General features: G+C 46.8%; 1 protein-coding gene across 3 annotated transcripts in view; it reads right to left on the minus strand.

Moving 5' to 3' along the window:
- The window catches only part of prkg1 (protein kinase cGMP-dependent 1), a 445,216-nt gene that overhangs the window by 122,840 nt on the left and 298,276 nt on the right, over nt 1-24,100 (minus strand). For all 3 annotated transcript variants that reach the window (XM_033034352.1, XM_033034353.1, XM_033034354.1), the window contains exon 5: nt 10,965-11,028. In XM_033034352.1, coding sequence (XP_032890243.1) covers nt 10,965-11,028 — 64 coding nt within the window. The remainder of the gene's footprint in view (nt 1-10,964; nt 11,029-24,100) is intronic.

A 24,100-nucleotide genomic window follows, 5' to 3' on the forward strand; every position in this document is an offset into this window, starting at 1 on the left:
GGCGCTGTGAGGCAGCAGCTCTATTAGTTTGGCCCCTGAGCAGTCCTTGCCAACTATTCGGACCGCCTAGGCCTGCTGGATCTCCCAGTTGCTAACCGATTTAACTCCCCTTCCCGCTCCCACTCTGTCCTGGCCCTCCTCCATAGCTAGAGTGAGGCCACACGCCAATTGGAATAACAGCACCTTATAATGCCTTTCAAGGATGCAACACACTTCAGTATTGCCTGCAGTGAGGTGAGGTTGAGGCTGCAAAGACCCATAAGGGCCTGTGCAGTTTCTGCATGGTACTGCTCTAAAAACCAATCCCTAAGCACATTCCACAAATTCTTCTTCTATTTTGCCCGTTTATTTCATGCAATCAATGTGTGGGTTAAAATCGCCCACTTATTTGCAGTTCCCTTCAAACATGCCCTAGACTTTTCCCCATTAATGCTCTGAACCCCAACCACTCTCACCAACTTCTACAGATGCACCGTGGAAAGCATTTTATCGGGACGCATCGCTGCAGAGAGTTGTGATCGCAGCCCAGACCATCACGCAAACCAACCTCCCTTGCATTGACTCCATCTACACTTCACGCTGCCTCGGCAAGGCCTCCGGCATTATCAAGGACCAGTCTCACCCCAGTCACTCCCTCTTCTCCCCCTCTCCCATCAGGCAAGAGGTATAGACGTGTGAAAACGCACACCTCCAGATTCAGGGACAATTTCTTCCCAGCTGTTATCAAGCAACTGAACCATCCTATCACCAACTAGATCTCCCATTTACCTCATTGGTGACCTTCATTCTATTTTGCACTAAACGTGATATATTTTATCTTGTATCTGTACACTGTGGACGGCTTGAATCATGCGTGGTCTTTTTGCTGACCGGATAGCATGCAACAAGAAAGCCTTTTGCTGTACCTTGGCACATGAGGCAATAATAAATAAAATTATTGAGAGGGGGCATTTTAAGGCCCTATCCCACACATATCTTCTTTCCCCTGCTATTTGTGTTTTCAATTCCACACCACTTTCCACTGGTGAACTGCAGGGCCCTCGATCTCAAGTATCTCTTTAGTTTAGTTTTCTTTCCAGATACAGCGTGGAAACAGGCCCTTCGTCCCACCGGGTCTGTGCCGACCATCGATCACCCCATATACTAGCACTATCCTACACACCAGGGACAATTTACAATCTTACCGAGGCCAGTTAACGTGCAAACCTGTACGTCTTTCGGAGTGTGGGAGGAAACAGGGGAAAACCCACGCGGTCACAGGGAGAAGGTACAAACTCTGTACAGACAGTGCCTGTAGTTAGGATCGAACCCGGGTCTCTGGCGGTGTAAGGCAGCAACTCTGCCTTCCACCGTGTAAGACGGCTTGATTGTCATCATTCATAGTCTTTCCGCTGACTTAATAGCACTTGGAGTTTGTACGTTCTCCCTGTGTGGGTTTTCTCCGAGATCTTCGGTTTCCTCCCATACGCCAAAGACGTACAGGTTTGTAGGTTAATTGGCATTTGGTATTAATGGGAAATTGTCTCTGGTGCGTGTAGGATCGTGTTAATGTGCAGGGATCGCTGGTCGGTGCGGACTCGGTGGGCCCTGCTCTCTGGTTGCGTTAGGGTGATTTAGTTGCCTGATAATAGCTGGGAAGAAACTGTCCCCTTATAAAGTATTCTGCTTCAGAGTTATCTTGAACAGATGTCGGACATTAGAATCAAGTATTATGAAAGCCATGTTAAGTTTGACTGAAGGAACTAATCCATCACAATCACATTGCAGTTCCTTCTTGGCGCAGACTTATTTTCACAGGACCTTTGGACCCTGGGAGGCAGAGTTGCGTGTTGAAAGTGTCCCTTTCAGACATGCAATGAATCAGTGGACGTTTGATTGTGCGCTCTTTCCCAAACAGCTTTAAGAACTTTAATTAATTATTTCAAAGAGTTTTTCAAATAAGTGCACCGTTGTAAGATGCAGCTGCTGAAATCATAACATGACATGAGATTAACGAGGATGTTGCCAGGACTAGAGGGTCTGAGCTATAGGCAAAGGTTGAGTAGGCTGGGTCTCTATTCCTTGGAGCGCTTGAGGATGAGGGGTGATCTTATAGAGGTGTATAAAATCATAGGAATAGATCGGGTAGATGCACAGAGTCTCTTGCCCAGAATAGGGGAATCGAGAACCAGCGGGCACAGGTTTAAGGTGAAGGGGAAAAAATTTAGCAGGAATCTGAGGGGTAGCATTTTCACGCAAAGGGTGATGGGTGTATGGAACAAGCTGCCAGAGGAGGGAGTTAAGGCAGGGTCTATCCCGACATTTAAGAAGCAGTTAGACAGGTACATGGATAGGACAAGCTTGGAGGGGTATGGACCAAATGCTGGCAGGTGGGACTAGTGTAGCTGGGACATGTTGGCAAGTTGGGCCGAAGGGCCTGTTTCCACACTGTATCACTCTATGACTCCATGACAAGATAACCTGGCTCACTGCAGCTGGTTTCATCGTTGCATTACTTCTTCTCTGCTTTCATTGAACGTAGAACATAGAACAGTACAACATCTAAATGTTATTCAGAGCTCCATGGTCAGATCAAGAACCCTGCACTTACAACAACCGGGACTTGAAAAAGGCGCCAAACTGGCGACTTTGTATTTTGTATCAGTGTACTGCTGCTATACATTTAAGCTGTATCTGAGATGTTTGTCTAATATGTATCTAAGTCCTAATGTATAGTGATACTTGCACTGAACTGTATACAAAAATGAATTTCACTGTACCTTGGTACATGTGATAAATAAAGTACCATACCAAAGTACCATATTCCCTTACCTAAACGTTATTCCTTTGTCGTGTATCTGTACACTGTAAATGGCTCAATAGACAATAGACAATAGACAATAGGTGCAGGAGTAGGCCATTCGGCCCTTCGAGCCACCACCACCATTCAATGTGATCATGGCTGATCATCCCCAATCAGTACCCTGTACCTGCTTTCTCCCCATATCCCCTGACTCCGCTATTTTTAAGAGCCCTATCTAGTTCTCTCTTGAAAGCATCCAGAGAACCTGCCTCCATCGCCCTCTGAGGCAGAGAATTCCACAGACTCACCACTCTCTGTGAGAAAAAGTGTTTCCTCGTGTCCGTTCTAAATGGCTTACTCCTTATTCTTAAGCTGTGGCCCCTGGTTCTGGACTCCCCCAACATCGGGAACATGTTTCCTGCCTCTAGCATGTCCAAGCCCTTAACAATCTTATATGTTTCAATGAGATCCCCTCTCATCCATCTAAACTCCAGAGTGTACAAGCCCAGCTGCTCCATTCTCTCAGCATATGACAGTCCCCCGCCATCCCGGAAATTAACCTTGTAATCCTACGCTGCACTCCCTCAATAGCAAGAATGTCCTTCCTCAAATTAGGGGACCAAAACTGCACACATTACTCCAGGTGTGGTCTCACTAGGGCTCTGTATAACTGCAGAAGGACCTCTTTGCCCCTATATTCGATTCCTTTTGTTATAAAGGCCAACATGCCATTCGCTTTCTTCACTGCATGCTGTACCTGCATGCTTACTTTCATAGATTGATGTACAAGGACCCCCAGATCCCGTTGTACTTCCCCTTTTCCCAACTTGAGGCCATTTAGATTGTAATCATGTATTGTCGTTCTGGTTAGCACACCACAAAAGCTTTTCATTGTACCTCGGTACACGTGGCAATGAACTAAACTCACTAACCACCTAATCTATTCCTTTCATGTTTGTGACTGCTTGTAAGTTTTCTTGTGAATCAATAATTCCTCTATCCGGTGGTGGACAACAATGGACAACAATACCACCGCTGGCAAAGGACCCCAAATACTTTGTTCAAATAGCTATTTGTTATGGATGAGCAAGGGCAGCCAAAACTGATACTGAAACACACGGATCAGCCCTTCGGCCCACTATGTCCATGCCGAACTCGATGCCAAGTTAATATATCTTTGCCAACCTTAAACAACCTCCGACTATCTTTACTGGACTTTATCTTCACAAAAATGTGTTCCCTTTATCAGTTATCTGTACACTGTGGATGGCTCGATCGTAATCTTTCCATTGACTGCTTAGTTCGCAGCGGCACAGTGGCGCAGCACTAGAGTTGCTACCTCACAGTGCCAGAGACCCTGGTTCGATCCTGATTACGGGTGCTGTCTGTACGGAGTTTGTCCGTTCTCCCTGTGACCGTGTGGGTTTTCCCCGGGTGCTCCGATTTCCTCCCACATTCCAAAAACATGCAGGTTTGTTGGTTAATAGCTTCTATATTGATTGTAAATTATCCCTAGTGTGTGGGATAGTGTTAGTTGGTTGGCATGGACTCAGTGGGCCGTAGGGCCTGTTTCCGCGCTGTATCTTTTAGGGTTAGTATTTAGTTTTGGAGATCCAGCGCGGAAACAGGCCCTTCGGCCCACCGAGTCCGAGCCGACCGGCACACGATCACACTAGGGCCAATTCATAGTACACTTATGCCCATCTGGCCCCCCCATATCTCACTGACCTCCTCTCCCCCTACCAACCCTCACGGTCCCTCAGATCCACATCAGCCGGTCTCCTCTCCATCCACAAGTCCAACCTCCGCAGTTTTGGGGACAGAGTCTTCTCCAGGGCAGCTCCCAGGCTCTGGAACTCCCTCCCCCAACTGATCCGCAATTCCGTGTCCCTCACCATCTTCCAGTCCCGCCTCAAGACCCATCTCTTCACCTCTGCCTATCCTTAGCCCCACGTCCCCCTCCCTTTTCATCTGTGCATTAATTGCCTCATACTGTGTTTTGTATTGAATTCTGTCTTTACTTTGTGTACTAGTCATGTCTCTACTATTTATTTCATTCCCCTTACATGTTTTTCCTCTACATGCTCAATTTTTGTAAGGTGTCCTTGAGACTCTTGAAAGGCGCCCATAAATAAAATGTATTAGTATTATTATTATGCCAAGTAACCTACAAACCCGTACACCTTTGGAGTGTGGGAGGAAACCAGAGATCTCGGAGAAAACCCACGCAGCCACGGGGAGAACGTGCAAACTCCTCACAAACTGCAACCGTAGTTGGGATCGAACTCAATCTCTAAAGTCTTTATCTCTGTTTATTTCTAAAGTTAGGAGAATAAACAATAGACAATAGGTGCAGGAGTAGGCCATTAGGCCCTTCGAGCCAGCACCGCCATTCAATGTGATCATGGTTGATCATCCCTAATCAGTACCCCGTTCCTGCCTTCTCCCCATATCCCCTGACTCCGCCATCTTTAAGAGCCCTATCAAGCTAATCATCTGGAAAACATCAGGACGATGGCCAAAGTTAGTGCTAGTCCACTCACTGAATCTAATTTCTATAATAGGTGTTGCATTTATTAGCTCGGAAGAGTCGTTGAATATTCATAACAATCTTATTACAGCTACATGATCATACGCCCTCTTTGAAGCTCTGAAATGCGTGTGTGTGTACGATTCTTTAGTCTCCATCCCGTGACATTCCCAGGATTGCAGGAGACATCTGGTGCAGGCAGTGAGTGGAAGGCTGATCTTTGTCTCCTCCACAGGGAGGGTTGCCGGGGAATCCAGAGAATGAGTCAGCTTCTCGTGTGCGATGAGAAGCTGCTGACAACAGAACAAGAAGAAAGACGCAAAATGCTGGAGTAACTCAGCAGGACGGGCAGCATCTCTGGAGAGAAGGAATGGGTCACGTTTCGGGTCTTGAGCAGAAACGTCACCCAATCCTTCTCTCCGGAGATGCTGCCTGTCCCACTGAATTACTCCAGCATTTTGTGTCTATCTTCGGTTTAAACCCGCATCTGCAGTTCCTTCCTGCACATTTCAGCTGACAACGGAGCATAATCTGGCAAAGGGCACAGGAGTGGAATGGCGGGGAAGAACATACTGAAAATAAACGAGAACCAACAAACGTTCAGCTCGGTGGCTCGTTGGCGCGGCTGGTAGAGCCGTTGCCTCACAGCGCCAGAGACCCTGGTCTCGATCCTGACCTCAGGGGGGCTGCCTGTGTGGAGTTTGCACGTTCTCCCCTGTGACCGGTTTCCTCCCACATCACAAAGACGTGCGGGTTTGGAGGGTAAGCAGGAACGGGGTAATGATTTTGGCTGATTAGCCGTGATCACATTGAATGGCGGTGCTGGCTCGAAGGGCCGAATGGACTACTCCTGCACCTATTGTCTATTGTCTATTCCAAAGACGTGCAGGTAAATTGGCATCTGTAAATAAGTGCGTAGGATGTGAGAGTGGGATAACATGTATCTAGTGTTACGGGTGATCGGCAGTATCTAGTGTAGTCGGCACGGCCTCATTGCGCTGAAGGGCCTGTGTTGCATCTGAAGGAAAAAATTAGCAAAAATCATCCCTGCAGCTAAAGATTCAACCATTAGCAATACAGAGGCACAGACAGAGTGGCGCAGTGGTGGCACTGTGGCGCAGTGATAGAGTTACTCCCACACAGCGCCAGAGACCCGAGTTCCACCCTGACTTTGGGTGCTGTCTGTACGTAATTTGCACGCTTCCCTGTGACTGTGTGGGTTTTCTCCGGGTGCCCTGGTTTCCTCCCACACTCCAAAGATGTGCAACTTCTGTAAAATTGTAAATTGTCCCTAGTATGTAGGTTAGAGCTAGTGTGATCACTGGTCGGCATGGACTTGGTGGGCCGAAGGGCCTGTTTCCGCGCTGTAACTCTAAAATCTGAAGTCTAAAGAGTGTAAGAACCAGACATCACACGTACAGACACAGGAACAAGCTCCGCTTTCCTGCTGAGGGTCAGTTCAAATGGGTGCACTCTGTTTAGTACATTGCCAGCAAAGAGCTTGAGAACATGAGAACATAGAACTGTTTACCCAGTGCTTTATTGGTGAAGGTTTGTGTTAGTACAGCATAATTACCACCTCTGGGCGGCACGGTGGCACTGTGGTAGAGTTGCCGCCTTTCAGCGCTTTCAACGCCTGAGACCCGGGTTCGAACCCGGCTACGGGTGCAATCTGTACCGAGTCTCTGGCGCTGTAATGCCCCTGTCCCACTTAGGAAACCTGAACGGAAACCTCTGGAGACTTTGCGCCCCACCCAAGGTTTCCATGCGATTCCCGGAGGTTGCAGGTGGTTGCCGGAGGTTGCAGGTAGTGGAAGCAGGTAGAGCGACTGACAAAAACCTCCGGGAACCTCTGGGAACCGCACAGAAACCTTGGGTGGGGCGCAAGGTCTCCAGAGGTTTCCGTTCAGGTTTCCTAAGTGGGACAGGGGCATAAGCGCTGTAAGGCCGCAACTCTACCGCTGCGCCACCGTGCCGCCCACACTGCAGTTGCAGTTCTTTCTGCAGTTCAGTTGCAGTTCTGGATATGCAGTTCCTCTGATCGCCTGTAGTTTTGGACAGTTTGGTTCTGATCCAATACGTTACTTACTAAGCTTAGACCACATTAACAGTGAGAATGTCAACACGGGATGAATCATGAACACACAAGGGAAAACAACACTTAGCACCAGAGGTTTAATGTTGCTTGCTATCACAGGGTATTTTCCAAACAAACCATACAGTTAAATTGTGCCAAAGATAGACACAAAATGCTGGAGTAACTCGGCGAGTTCCAGCATTCCAAATCAGGTCGGGGGAGGGGGGGGGAGTTCCCTCTGCCATGGGTACCATGTAACCCCGTGCTACTTGCTCCGTGGTCGGATAGTCGGCGACTAAACCGGCTGCCCCACCTGGTTTGCCAGGGGAGGAGGGGGCTGTGGACCCCCAGCAGGACCAAAAACAAGACCTGTCAAAGGACGGATGAGGTCCTAGTGAGCCAATGGCCATCCACACTTCAGTAGAATTTGCGATCCCTTAAGTACATAGCATTGTAAGACACCGTGCCCGTTGATGTTTTCGATGTTGATGATGATGATGATGAACTCAGCGGGACAGGCAGCAACTCTGGAGAGAAGGAATGGGTAACATTTCGGGTCAAGACCCTTCTTCAGACTGGTTAGGGATAAGGGAAACAAGAGATATAGATGGCAATGTGGAGAGATAAAGAACAATGAATGAAAGGCATGCAAAAAAGTAATGATGATAAAGGAAACGCCATTGTTCGCTGTTTGTTGGGTGCAAATGAGAAGCTGGTGCGACTTGGGTGGGAGAGGGCGGGAAAGGGAGTGGATGCAGGGACTACCTGAAGTTAGAGAAATCAATATTCATTGTGTTTCAGTTATATTGAGCATCCTGGTCATGTAATCTTCACATTGTCATCGGCTACTGCTCAGGCAGCTATTTGAATTCACGCTGCCTCGGCAAGGCCAGCAGCATAATTAAGGATGAGTCACATCCTGGCCACTCCCTCTTCTCCCCACTCCCATCGGGCTAAAGGTATAGAAATGTGAAAAAGCACACCTCCAGATTCAGGGACAGTTTCTTCCAAGCTATTATCAGGCAACTGAACCATCTTACTGCAACCAGAGAGCAGTGCTGAACTACTATCCACCTAATTGGTGACCCATTGGTGATCTTTGATCAGACTTTACTGGCTTCATCTTGCACTAAATGTTATCCCTTTATCATGTGTCTGTACACTGTGAACGGCTCGATTGTAATCATGTGTTGTCTTTCCGCTGGCTGGTTAGCAGGTCACAAAATCATTTCACTGTACCTCGGTACACGTGACAATAAACTAAATTGAACTGATTTGAGAAATGCGGAATCATTTTGTTTTAGTTTTTAGTTTCAGTTCTAGAGATGCAGCGTGGAAACAGGCCCTTCGGACCACCGAGTCTGCGCCGACCAGCGATTCCCGCACACTAACACTATCCTACACACACTAGGGACAACTTACATTTATACCAGGCCAATTAACCTATAAACTTGTACATCTTTGAGTGTGGGAGGAAACCGGAGCACCCGGAGAAAACCCACACAGGTCACGGGGGGGGGGGGAACGTGCAAACTCCGCCCAGGCAGCAGCGGTAGCCAGGATCGAACCCAGGTCTCTGGCGCTGTAAGGCAGCAACTCCACAGCTGTGCCACCGTGCAGTCCTGATTTGATTAGGTTACTGGCCCCAATAAAAAGGAATATTATGCAAGTTTTTATATTTTTCAAGTATTTTTCCTAACCCCCTCTACACTCATATGTTGACAATTACACCAGCTGGAATGCATTCCTGACCTCCCATCTACCTCATTGGTGAGCTTTGAATGATCCTTATCAGACTTTATTTTGTACTAAATGCTATACCCTTTATTCTTTATCTGTAAACTGCGGACGGCTTGATTTATAGTCATGTATTTAAGGCGGGAAAGGTTTAATAGGAACTTGAGGGGTAACATTTTTACACAAAGAGTGATGGGTGTATGGAACGAGCTGCCGGGGGAGGTAGTTGAGGCAATAGCTATTGCAGGAGTAGGGAACATGCGGCCTTCGAGGCCATTAAGTGCAGCCTTTTGAATGAATCCAAATTTTGTAGAACAAATCCTTTTACTTTTATTAATATGTTTTTTGTTCTTCTTTTATTATTTTTATTTTAATCTTAAAATGAACATATTTAAAATACCAAAGAGTAAAAGAAGATTCAACAAAATAATCCTCCCCACACGAAAAATGCTTTCTTGCTTTTCAACCACTTATTGCTGCGAATCTACATTCTCCTACCTACCCCAAATCAAGACGCCCTTAAGGTCACAAATGACGGATCCCCATCTGGAAGATCAGCTGAAACTGCGTACCTCCATGTTGCAACCAAATATCCAAAGTTTTCCCACAAAAAGCAGTCACAACAAAGTCATTAAAAGGTTAGTTAACTTAGAATGAACATTTTTTGGTCATTTTCTTGAAGTTAGTACATAGTAGTTAGATTTTTACAAAATAATGTACATTTTGAAGTACATCTAATTGAAGTTTCTTGGATGCGGCCTTGTTAGATTACAGCTAACGAAAAGGTTCCCCACCCCTGGACTATTGCAACGTTTAAACATAGAAAATAGGTGCAGGAGTAGGCCATTCGGCCCTTCGAGCCTGCACCGCCATTCGATATGATCATGGCTGATCATCAGTATCCCATCCCTGCCTTCTCTCCATACCCCCTGATCCCTTTAGCCACAAGGGCCACATCTAACTCCCTCTTAAATATAGCCAATGAACTGGCCTTAACTACCACTGTGGCAGAGAATTCCACAGATTCACCTCTCTCTGTAAAAAATGATTTTCTCATCTCGGTCCTAAAGACGTCCCTCTTATCCTTAAACTGTGACCCCTAGTTCTGGGCTTCCTCAACATCGGAAACAATCTTCCTGCATCTAGCCTGTCCAACCCCTTAAGAATTTTGTAAGTTTCTATAAGATCCCCCCTCAATCTTCTAAAGATTTAAGAAACATTTAGACATGTACATGGATAGGACAAGTATAGAGGGGTATGCAATAGTACCTGCCTCAATTACCTCCTCCCGCAGTTCTATCCATACACCTACCGACCTTGTAAAAATGTTACCCCTCAGGTTCCTATTAAATCTTTCCTCCCTCACCTTAAACCTATGTCCTCTGGTAATCAATTCCCCTAATCCGGGCAACAGGCTCTGTGCATCTATTCCTCTCATGATTTTATGCACCTCTATAAGATCAACCCTCATCCTCCTGCGCTCCAGGGAATAGAGACCCAGCCTGCTCAACCTCTCCCTATAGCTCAGACCCTCGGGCCCTGGCAACATCCTTGTAAATCTTCCCAGTAGCCTTTCCAACTTGACAACATCTTTCCTAAAACATGGTGCCCAGAACTGAACACAATATTCTAAATGGGGCCTCACCAACGTCTGATATAGCTGCAGCATGACCTCCAAACTTCTCCACTCAATGCTCATGGCTGATGAAGGCCAATGAACAACAAAGCCTTTTTTGACCACCCCATCTACCTGTGATGCCACCTTCAAGGAACGATGTCCCTGCATGAGTACATGGTTGTTGATTGAATACGGGTATGTTTTAGATGCCATTACTCACCTCCTCCAGTACATCGGCTAGTTTGCTGAGTATTTCTTCTGAAATGGTTTGAAATGTCGGTACACTGTGGAATAAAAGGTTTCCTCATTAGCCACATGTCATATAACAAGACTATCAACCAACTACCGTTAATTAAACAAAAATCCAAACATAAAAGAGATGGTGGATTAAATACTCCAATTAGAGTCATAGAATCTTACAGTGTGGAAACAGGCCCTTCGGCCCAACATGCCCACACCAGCCAACATGTCACATCTACACTGGTCCCACCTGTCTGCATTTGGCCCACATCCCTCTAATCCTGACCTATCCATGTATCTGTCTAAATGTTTCTTAAATGTTGCAATAGTACCTGCCTCAACGATTTCCTCCAGCAGCTCGTTCCACACACCCTGTGTGAAAAAGATACCCATCGGGTTCCTCTTAAACCTTTCCCCCCACCCCCCCACCTTAAACCTATGTCCTCTGGATAATTCTTATCAATTTACTCTTGACGAAAAGTCTTGACCAGGAATCTTAGCTCTGTTTATCTCTTTTCACGTATGCTGTCTGACCTGATAAATATTAAGAGCATTTTCTGTTTTGTACACCTATCTCAAGCATAGTCAATGCCAGCATCAGTACAATATTAAAGTCAAAGCAAGGCTTTCTTTGTGACTTGATTTGAAATTAATGCTCAGTTATGGACTTCAGTTTGTATTCTTTTTTATGTGCTGCATTGGCAAAAAGAATTTCACTACACCTAGGTGTATGTGACAATAAATTCAACCTTTGAACCTTCAACCTTTGAACCTTTATCAATTTAAAGGGTAGGAACTCAGCTTGTTTAGTTTCCAAAAGAAAATATTGAGAGGTCCCTTATTTTACTTGGTTACTTTAGAATGAAAGAAGGGTCTCGACCCGAAACATCACCTATCCATGTTTCGAGTCATAGAGTTATAGAATCATAGAGTGATGCATTGTGAAAACAATCCCTTCGGCCTAACTTGCCCTCGCCGGGCAACATGTCCCTACTACACTAGTCCCACCTGCCTGCATTTGATCCATATCACTCCAAACCTGTCCTATCCACGTACCTGTCCAACTGTTTCTTAAATGTTGGGATAGTCCCAGCCTCAACTACCTCCTCTGGCAGCTCTTTCCATACATCCAGTTTAGTTTTGTTTTTAGTTTAGAGATACAGTGCAGAAACAGGCCCTTCTGTCTACCGAGTCCGCACCGACCCGCGATCCCCACACACTAGAACTATCATACACACACACACAAGGGACAATTTACAATTTAACCAAGCCAATTAACTTACAAACCTGTATGGTTTTGGAATGTGTGAGGAAACCAGAGCACCCGGAAAAAAACCACGAAGAACATACAAACTACATACAAACAGCACCCATAGTTTGCTGAGTATTTGTCACAGTCAATCTGGCCATTCATCATACTCTGCAACACCTGGAAACCGCCAGCACGTACGCCCGCATCCTGTTCATGGACTTCAGTTCGGCATTTAACTCCATCAACCCGGTTAAACTCTTCCATAAATTAACGGACATGAACATTGACCCCTGCATCTGTCACTGGATCTACAGCTTCCTTTGGAACAGACAACAGAGGGTGAAGATACATAACACCATATCTCACCCCCTGCACCTCAGCACAGGAGCCCCTCAGGGCTGCGTCTTGTCACCCTGGTTATTCTCACTCTACACAAACCAATTCACATCCCAGAATAATTCAGTTAAAATATATAAATACGCAGATGACACAACCATCATAGGTCTCATCTCGAAAAATAATGAAACAGAATACCGCACTCAAACACACAAAGCAGTCACTTGGTGCACAGATAATAACCTCTTACTCAACACATCAAAAACACACAAACTCATCATTGATCTCAGACGTAAGGCACAACCCAAGACCCCCCTACTCATCTCAGGCGAACCCATATCCACCACTGACTCATTCAAATTTCTTGGCACTCACATAAGCAATAACCTCAAATGGAAAATCAATTCAAATCACATCTACAAAAAAGCCAACCAAAGACTCTTCTTCCTCCGCCAGCTCAAGAAGTTTAGAGTGAGGAAACACCTCCTAATCCGATTCTACACAGCCATCATCCAAAGCATGCTCACTTCATCAATTACAGTCTGGTTCAGCAGTTTAGACACTCACTCCCGTAATAAATTACAGCGCATAGTTAACAAAGCATCCAAAATCATCAGCACTCCCCTTCCATCAATAGAATCACTCCATCACAAACGGTCCGTGTCAAGGGTGAAGAAAATCATCTCTGATCCCTCCCACCCAGCTCACCACATCTTCCACCTGCTGCCATCAGGAAGGCGCTACAGCTCACTGCCCGCCAAGACATCTCGATTTAAAAACAGTTTTTACCCACACGCAATCCGAATTCTGAACACACTATGACAACAGCACATATCCTCCCCATGCATGTACTGTATATTGTATGATGTTGTGTTTTATGTTATGTTTGACGGGAATCAGCCTACCTTGTAACATCCTGTACTGAACCTGAATTCCACCAGCTTGACTGTGTGGTCATTAAATAATCTAATCTAATCTAATCTAGTCAGAATCGAACCCGGGTCTCTGGCGATGTGAGGCAGCAACTCTACCGCTGCGCAACTGTGCCGCCCATCTCTGTTCTCCAAAGATGTTGCCTGACCTGCTGAGTTACTCCAGCTCTATGTGTCCTTTTGTATATAAATATCAACTTTGAGGGAAGTCAATAAACGTATATAAAATTATGAGAATTAGATAGAGTCAGAACCTTTTGCCCAGGGTGAAAATGTCCAACATTAGAGGGCACAGCCAAAATGTGAGAGGGAGGAACGTTTAATTCAGATGCGGGGGTGCAAGTTTTTTACACAGAGAGTTGTGGAGGCCTGGAACGCACTGCCAGACACGTTGGGTCCCCGTTGTGAACAAGCTGATGAGATCAGTTTAACTTGGTATCATGTTCAGCATTAACATTATGGGCCGAAGGGCCTATTGGGGTCCTGCACCGTTCTATGTTCTATGTTCTTATATATTTGCTCAATCGACAAATGGGATTTTAAAAAGAAACAAAGATAAACTTACGGGTGTATTTATGCTGTCATTATACAGAGTTGTGAAGAAGTTGATGATGTGCCTCCATTAGACCATAAGACACAGGAGTAGAATTTGGCCTAATTCTATATTTCCAAAGAAAACAATCCAAGTCTCTCTAACCTCTCCCTGCTGTCAAAGTTCAGTTTAGTTTACTTTACTTTGGAGATACAGCGCAGAAACAGGCCCTTCGGCCCATCGAGTCCGCGCCGACCGGTGATCACCCCGTACACGAGCACTATCCAACACATTAGTGACAAGTTACAATTTTTAACGAAAGCCAATTAACCGACAAACCTGCATGTCTTTGGAGTGTGGGAGAAATCTCCGAAGTATAAAGTCTAAAGGTTGGTGGGTTTATTTGCTTCGGTAACTTGTCATAAACATAGACATAGACATAGAAAATAGGTGCAGGAGGAGGCCATTCGGCCCTTCGAGCCAGCACAGCCATTCATTGTGATCATAGCTGATCGTCCCCAATCAATAACCCGTGCCTGCCTTCTCCCCATATCCCTTGATTCCACAAGCCCCTAGAGCTCTATCTAACTCTCTGTTAAATCCATCCAGTGCCCTCTGTCCATCCATCCACTGCCCTCTGTGGCAGGGAATTCCACAAATGGCAGGGAATTGGAGGGTTGGATAGAACTAGTGGGGGGGTGTAGGCTCTGGTAGGCTCGGCATCGGTGAGCCAAGGGGCCTTATCCTTCCACACTGTATCTCCAAAAGACAATCCGTCTTTTCAATTTCCAATAACACGTACCTCAAAATGAATGCAAGTTGCAAATAAATAAGACATTTTCTATTTATTAAAGTCTAATTATAATTAAAGTTTAATATTAACCGGTTATAGGACACCACCACCCCAAGTACAAAATCAGATTTCAAAACTCTGGACCAATGTGCAATATAAATCTGAAGACTCATCAGTTACGAGGTCACCATGTTCCGAGTCATGAAACGTTCATCAATCGTTTGGTAAATAATGCTTCACTGATCCTCAATGGAGATTCACGCATGTTACTTATAACAAAGCCATGCAGCTAAGTACAATCGTTCTGGCTTTGAAAGCAATTAAAGATACGAATCTACCATCTGACACAAAAATAAATAAAAGATTTATTCTGTTCAGATAAGACAATTGCCTAACCTTTTACAACTGATTCACGTCAGGAATGGGCCACTGAACTGTGGAGGAGAGGAGGCACAAGGAACTGCAGATGCTGGTGTTCAGAAAAAGATACAAAATGCCGGAGTAACTCAGCGGATCAGGCAGCATCTCTGGAGAGAAGTAATAAGTGACGTTTCGGGTCGAGGCCCTTCTTCAGACTGATGTCAGGGGAGACGGAGATACAGAGATAAGGATGTTTAAGGTGTGGAAACAAGACGAAGGGAATGGAGATCGGGGAGAATGTAAAATAGACCATTGTTAGCTGGAGTAACTCAGCGGGTCAGGCAGCATCCCCGGAAGACATGGATAGGTGCCATTTTTGGATCGGTTCACCTATCTATGTTCTCCAGAGATGCTGCCTGATGCATTGAGTTACTCCAGCATTTTGTGTCTTTTATTGTGGTGGGGCGGGAGGTGGAGATTACAGTACAGGAACACAATGTCTGAGCCAAACATGTTGCCAAGATAAAGCAATCTCATGTGTTTGCTTGCGATCCATGTCCCTCCATTCGCTGCATATTCATGTGCCTATCTAACAGCTTCTCAAATGTTGCTAACATACCTGCCTCAACCACCACTTCCAGCTTTGTGCTTCTCCATCACCTTAAATCTGTGGCTTTAGTTTCAGATTCCCCTTCAATGGGGAAAAGACAGTGCCCATCCATCTTACCTACATCCATTGTAGAATCTACAGATGCTGGTTAATACACAAAAGGACACAAAGTAACTCAGCAGGTCAAGCATCATCTCTGGCAGCACTGTGACGCAGAGGTAGATTTGCTGCCTTACAATGCCCGAGACCCGGGTTCGATCCTGACTACGGGTGCTGTGCAGGGTTTGTACGTTCTCCCCGTGACCGCGTGGGTTTTCTCCGGGTGCTCCAGTTTTCTCACACATTCCAAAGACGTGCGGGTTTGTAGGTTAATTGGCTTCTGTAAGTTGGCCCTAGTGTGTAGGATGGAACTAGTGTTCGGGCGATCGCTGGTCGGTGCGGACTCGGTGGGCCGAAGGGCCTGTTTGCACACTGTACCCCCAAGCTAAACTAAACTGAATAAACCGTGGATAGGTGACATTTGGATTGAGACCCTTCTTCTGACTGAAGATGGGTCCCAACTTGAATCATCACCTATCCATGTTTTCCAGAGATGCAGAGTTACTCCAACACTTTGTGTCCTTTTTTAAATCTACGTTCCATGTGGTTTTATAAACCTCTGCAAGGTCACCTCTCAACCTCCTGTGCTCCAGCAAGTCCCAGCCTATCCAGTGTCTCATTATAACTCAAGTCCTCCACATCCTTGTGAATCTTTTCTACACCCTGTCCAGCCTAATGACATTCTTCCTGTAGCTGGGTGACCAGATCTGTACCCAGTACTCCAAGTGCGGTCTCACCAAAGGCCTCCTCCACTGTCAGATGAGGCCAAATGCAAATTGGAGGAACAGCACCTCATATTTTGCTTGGGCAGCTTACATGAGTACCAGTGGTATTAATATCCATTTCTCTAACTTCAAGTAACCCTTCCTTATGCATCTCCTCTCTCTCCATCCCTCCCCCACCCTGATCACTCCGCTAGTTTTACTGTTCGTATTCCCTCATTTCCACCTCCTCTCCAGGCAACAATGGACCATTGTGGGCTCTATGGCCGTCGATGCCGGCTCTGATTTGCTCCGTTCCTTTTCACACCTCTAGTTTCCCTCTCCCCTGACTCTCACACTGAAGGAGGGCTCTTCCTTCTCTCCAGAGATTTTCGCGTTCTTGTTCTAGGTCTGTTTATATAACTTGAGAGTCTTCAAGGTACAACAGAAGTCTTTATTACATTAACTCAATGCTGGCAGCAGGACAACATAAAACCGTCTGCAACCACACGATCTGACTGCACACTCACGCTGTGTACAGACACAGCGAACTATATACAAAACATCTCCCTTTGTCCAGTGCAGCGCCACCTGCTGCACGGGAGGAGCAACGGGTCCTCCCACCCCACACCGTCCACCAAACATCACAGAGGTGCTGCCCGACCCGTTGAGTTACTCCAGCATTTTGTGTCTATCCTCACCAACATAACGTCGCAACTCCTGTACTCAGTGGCCCCGACCGATAAAGGCAAGCGTGCCAAATGTCTTCTTCAACACCCTGTCAAAAGTTTCTTTTGTATTACTTGGCCAGATCTATTTTTATAAAACATGAGACTGAAGACTGTGAAAACAAGGCCATGTGTGAGGGGAAAAAGTACTTAACAGATGTCAAACCAGCGTACTTGTTGAAAATTACCTTGTCATGCAGATTCATGGAGGTTGAAAAAATAAACTTATCCCAGAGAAGATATTTCATGGCAGCAGGACAATTGGGAACGGGATCAAACATCTGGAAGAGTCTCTTTCAATGGCGAGAAAGTTAAGTTACTTTAGTCTAGTTTAATTTAGAGATACAGTGGGGAAACAGGCCCTTCGGCCCACCGAGTCCGCTCCGACCAGCAACACTAACACTGTCCTATACACACGAGGGACAATTTACAATTATACCAAGCCAACTACAAACCTGTATGACTGTGGCGTGTGGGAGGAAACCGCAGATCTCGGAGAAAACCCACGCAGGTCACAGGGGGGACGTACAAACTCCGTGCAGTCTGCACCCGTAGTCAGGATCGAGCCCAGGTCTCTGGTGATCCTTTCGACACCCTGTGGTGGATATAGATTGCAACGTCTGAAGAAGGGTCCCAACACTGTGAACGCCACTGTAGCGCAGTGGTAGAGTCGCTGCCTTGCAACACCAGAGACTTGGGTTTGATCCTGACTACGGGTGCTGTCTGTGTGGAGCGTGCACGTTCCCTCCCGTGACCACGTGGGTTTCCCCCGGGTGCTCCGGTTTCCTCCCGCATTCCAATGATCAGTCCCTCTCATAGGTGAACTGAGGCCCAGGCCAATTTCAATTTTAGAGGCCCCCAGACCAAGGTCAAGCAGAGGCCCCTCAATTTTAGAGTGCCCCATATCACGATCCCTTTGAAGCAGACAGGCATGAGGCCCATGCCAAATAGCACGTTGCCCCCCCCCGATAGGGCTTGCCAATTATATGCAGTTTTGGAGGGTAATTGGGCGAATGTAAAATATAAATTGTCCCGAGCATGTGGGATAGTGCTAGTGTGTGGGTGATCACTGGTCAGCATGGACTCGCTGGGCCAAGGGGCCTTTTTCCACCCCGTATCTCTGAAGTCTGAAACTCTAAACCTGAAACACCGCTTATCATCCAGACTGGTTGAGTTACTTCAGCACTTTGTGTGTATTTTGTTGGTAAAGCAGCATCAGAGCTATTCGCCTCGATGCGGAGGGCCCAAACGCCGCCGGCTACGGGAGTTAAGACCGTCCCGTCAACGGTGGGCTTGAGGCCCCCGACCGAGGAAGAACAAAGGAAGAGGCTTGAACGTTATTTCGCCTTCCATCTTCAGTGAGGAATGTGTAGGAGTCACTGTGGTGGATGTTCATGTTTAAAATGTGTTTTTGAGTCTGTTGCTATTAATTGTATGACTGACCTGGCCAGTGAAATTCCTCGTATGTTGCAAAACATACTTGCCGAATAAAATCTGATTCTGATTCTGATTCTGATCATAGGTTTATACCTTCTAGGAGCAGAATTAAGCCATTCGGTCCATCAAGTCTACTCCTCCATTCAATCATGGCAAATCTATCTTTCCCTCTCAACCCCTTTCTCCTGCCTTCTCCCCATAACCCCTGACACCCGTACTAATCAAGAATCCACCAATCTCCACCTTAAAAATATCCACTGACTTGGCCTCCACAGCCTTTTGTGGCAATGAGTTGCACAGATTCACCACCCTCTAACCAAAGAAATCCCACCTCATCTCATTTCTAAAGGTACGTTCTTTTATTTTTAAAAGGCTATTCTATGGCATCTGGCCCCAGATTCTCCCACAGCAGAAACATCCTCTCCACATCCACTCTATCCAGGCCTTTCACTATTTGGTAAGTTTCGGTAAGTAGCAGACAGGAAGGCACTACAACGGGTGGTGAAAACCGCTCAGTACATCATCGGTGCCCCGCTCCCTGCCATGGATGCCCTCCACTGAAAACGGTGTCTGAGACAGGCCGGGAAGATCATCAAAGACCCCTCCCACCCCAACCATGGACTGTTTGCCCTCCTCCCATCAGGGAGGCGGTACAGGAGCCTCAGGTCTCGTACTAGTAGGATGAGTAACAGCTTCTACAACAACACTATCACATTGCTGAACTCGGAGTCCCGCCGATAGTTTTCTCCAGTCTCTCTGTCCACATTGTTTGCTTATTCTGTATTTTTTATTTCTATATTGCACTATTACTACGGACTGACGCTAAACTGCATTTCGCTGTCCCCATACTTGTATCTGTGCAATGACAATAAAGTTGAATTGAATTGAATTGAATTGAAGTTTCAATGAGGTTACCCCCTCATCCTTCTGAAACCTGTGCAATGTTCCAAACCAGGGCATCGGAAATGTCCTCGTTCTTCAGGGAACGGGGATTCCCCTCCGCCACCATAGATGAAGCTCACACCAGGGTCTCATCCATACCCCGTAACACTGCTCTCTCTCCCCATCCCCGCATTCACAACAAGGGCAGAGTCCCTCTGGTCCTCACCTTTCACCCCACCAGCCGGCAAATACAACACATAATCCTCCGCCATTTCCGCCATCTCCAACGTGACCCCACCACTCGCCACATCTTCCCATCTCCCCCCATGTCTGCCTTCCGCAAAGACCGCTCCCTCCGCAACTCCCTCGTCAATTCTTCCCTTCCCTCCCGCACCACCCCCTCCCCGGGCACTTTCCGTTGCAACCGCAAGAAATGCAACACCTGTCCCTTCACCTCCCCCCTCGACTCCATTCAAGGACCCAAGCAGTCGTTCCAGGTGCGACAAAGGTTCACCTGTATCTCCTCCAACCTCATCTACTGCATCTGCTGCTCTAGATGTCAGCTGATTTACATCGGGGAGACTAAGCGTAGGTTGGGCAATCGTTTCGCCGAACACCTCCGCTCAGTCCGCAATAACCAACCTGACCTCCCGGTGGCTCAGCACTTCAACTCCCCCTCCCATTCCCAATCCGACCTCTCTGTCCTGGGTCTCCTCCATTGCCAGAGTGAGCACCAGCGGAAATTGGAGGAACAGCACCTCATATTCCGCCTGGGGACCTTGCGTCCGGATGGCATTAACATTGAATTCTCCCAATTTTGCTAGTCCTTGCTGTCTCCTCCCCTTCCTTAACCCTCTAGCTGTCTCCTCCCACCCTCCCCCCCGCCCGCCCTCGGGCTCCTCCTCCTCCCCCTTTTCCTTCCTTCTCCCCCCCACCCCCCATCAGTCTGAAGAATGGTTTCGGCCCGAAACGTCGCCTATTTCCTTCGCTCCATAAATGCTGCTGCACCCGCTGAGTTTCTCCAGCAATTTTGTGTACCTTCTGAAACCTTGGTGGCCATTTCAAGTGCAGGAAGCGGGCAGAAACTATAGGTGGCACTGTCTGCAAACCTCAGCCTTTCCAACCACCCAAGTGCAGTTTTCCCTCTGGGGTGTTGTGGTAAACTAATGCAGTACCTGTACCTGCTGAGGGTCTGGGTCCACTGACTTTCCCACACCAGGAATGAGTAGGTTAACCTATGATGAGTGTTTGTCGGCACTAGGCCTGTACTCGCTGGAGTTTAGAAGAATGAGGGGGGACCTCATTGAAACGTACAGAATAATGAAAGGCTTGGATAGAGTGGATGTGGAGAGGATGTTTCCACCAGTAGGAGAGTCTAGGACTAGAGGACATAGCCTCAGAATTAAGGGACGTTCATTTAGGAAGGAGATGAGGAGGAATTTTTTTGGTTAGAGGTTGGTGAATCTGTGGAATTCTTTGCCGCAGGAGTCTGTGGAGGTCAAGTCAGTGGATATTTTTAAGGCAGAGATACACTGTAGATAGATTTTTGATTGGACAGGTTCGTGCGGACTCTTTATATTAGTTTATATTCCTCCCACACTCCAAAGACGTACAGGTTTGTAGGTTAATTGGCTTTGGTATAAAATGTAAAATTGTCCCTAGTGTGTAGGAGAGTGTTAGTATGTGAGGATCGCTGGTCGGTGCGGACTCGGTGGGCCGAAGGACCAGTTTCCGCGCTGTATCTCAACTTATAGATCTTACAGAAGTGTATAAAATCATGAAAGGAATACATCGTGTAGATGCACAGAATCTCTTTCCCAGAGTAGGGGAATCAAGGACTAGAGGACATAGGTTTAAGGTGAAGGGGAAAAGATTTAATAGGAATCTGAGGGGTAACTTTTTCACACAAAGAATGGTGGGTGTAGTGAACAAGCTGCATGGGGAGTTAGTTGAGGCTGGGACTATCCTAACCTTTAAGAAACAGTAAGACAGGTGCATGGATAGGACAGGTTTGGAGGTGATATGGACCAAACGCAGGCAGGTGGGACTATTGCAGCTGGGACATGATGACCAATGTGGGCAAGTCGGGCCGAAGGGCCTGTTTCCACACTGTATCACTATAACTAAACTAAACTGGACTACTTCTAAATTTTAAGAAGAGACAATAAAAATTCGGCTGGAAAGCATTGCCGTGCGTGTGTCCCGTTTCTATTCCCACGGCCTGTTTGTCACCCCTCTGCATTCCCATCCTCAATCAGGACTTCCTCCTCAATAATAATATTCCAAGCAATCCCTCTCTGCCAAGTTAAACAGAGAGCAGCAACTTCACTCTTGCAGCTTAGGCAAGAGTAAAAGTTTAGTTGTGGCACACTGCACATCTGTAAAAATATGGGCCCTTGCCTAATTTAAGGGATTAATCCAGCACGTCTATCAGGAAATTACTATTTTGGCTGAATCATAAATGATTTTCCATAATGCTTTCTCTGGGAGAAAAGTTCACCACCCGGTCACTTTTCAGACTTAAGTGTCTTTCCTTCCGTAACACTTGAGGATTGGTTTGATCATTTTTCCTATTTTGCAGACAAGCTGCGAAGGGAGCAGTGAAGATTTACCAGGACATTGCCTGGGCTAGAGGGTGTGAGCTATAGGGAGAGGTTGAGCAGGCTCGGACTCTATTCCTTGGAGCGCAGGAGGATGAGGGGGAATCTTACAGAGATGTACAAAATCATGAGAGGAATAGATCGGGTAGACGCACAGAGTCTCTTGCCCAGAGTAGGTGAATCGAAGACCAGAGGACATAGGTTTAAGGTGAAGGGGTAAAGATTTAATAGGAATCTGAGGGGTAACTTTTTCACACTAAGGGTGGTGGATGAATGGAACGAGCTGCCGGAGGACTTAGATGAGGCTGGGACTATCCCAACATTTATGAATAAGTTAGACAGGTACATGGATAGGACAGGTTTGGAGGGATATGGGCCAAACGCAGGGAGGTGGGACTAGTGTAGCTGGGACATGTTGGCCGGTGTGGACTTTGGGTGCCATCTGTACCTAGTTTGTACCTTCTCCCCGTGACCAAATGGATTTTCACAGAGTGCTCCGGTTTCCTCCCACACTCCAAGGACGTACAGGTTTGTAGTTCAGTTGGCTTCGGTAAAATTGTAAATTGTCCCTAGTGTTTGTAGGATAGTGTTAGTGAATTGGATGATCGCTGGTCGATGTGGACTCGGTGGGCCGAAGGGCCTGTTTCCGCGATTTATCTCAGAAGTCTAAAGTAAGGTATGCCCTTCAACTTTAATTTCTCAGCAACTTATTCATTTCTTCCATCGGTACGCTTCCCTATTAGATCTTCCCTATTAACCTCTCCATAAGCTTAGTTTAGTTTAGTTTAGTTTGGTGATACAGCATGGAAATAGGCCCTTTGGCCCACCGAGTCCATGCCGACCAGCTATCACCATGTACACTGGCACCATCCTACACACTGGGTGTTGCAATCTTTACCGAAGCCAATTAACCTACAAGCCTGTATGTCTTTGGAGTGTGGGAGGAAACCGGAGCACTCGGCGAAAACCTACATGGTCACGGGGAGAACATACAAACTCCGTACAGACAGCACCCATAGGCAGGATGGAACCCGGGTCTCTGGCGCAGTAAGGCAGCAACTCTACCGCTGCACCACTTCTACGTGCCGCCCCATATAATGAGAAGATGCAATTGTCAATGTGCGCCACTTGCGATAAACCACAGTTTAATTTGCTGGCGGTATTGTTGTTTTGTTACAGTGCAAAGCAGGTGAGTCATATTTATACAACCAATATCTGTAATCAGATGGTCATTGCATTTTGGTTTATGTTTCCCACGCATAAATTAGGAGCTTCACAAGAGCACTTTGGAAATCCAAATAGATAGATAGATAGATATACTTTATTGCCACACAACCAGGGTTGGTTGAAATTTGGGTTGTCAGCAGCAGTACAATAATAAAGAACACACAATAAAACTGTAACACAAACATCCACCACAGCATTCATCACTGTGGTGGAAGGCACAAAAATTTGGCCAGTCCTCCTCCATTTCCCCCCCGTATACAGGACCAAAGTCCAGTCAGTCCAGGATCGGCTCTTCCTTACCGGAGACCGCGGCTTTAGATTGTTGTAGGCCGTAGGCCGGCGGTCGAGATTTAAAGTCCCCGCTGCAGCCAGAAGCACCGTAGACTGCAGGGCCGGCGGTCGAAGCTCCCCTCCAGGGGTGATGGTAAGTCCATGCCGCACCCGCGGTAGAAGTTGGCCGCGGGCCGGCAGTGATGGCTTCTTCTTCCCCCGGGTCCCCCACGTGGGTTTTCGCTGTAGACGCCGCACCAGCTGGAGCTCTGCAGACCGCGACTTCAGGCTGCGACTTCAGGCTGCCGGCTGCCTCGGGCCAGCGAAACGGAGCGCTCCCCTCCAGCGAGCCCCAGC

This window comes from Amblyraja radiata, chromosome 15 (genome assembly GCF_010909765.2).
Source record: "Amblyraja radiata isolate CabotCenter1 chromosome 15, sAmbRad1.1.pri, whole genome shotgun sequence".
NCBI classification, from domain to species: Eukaryota; Metazoa; Chordata; class Chondrichthyes; order Rajiformes; family Rajidae; genus Amblyraja; species Amblyraja radiata.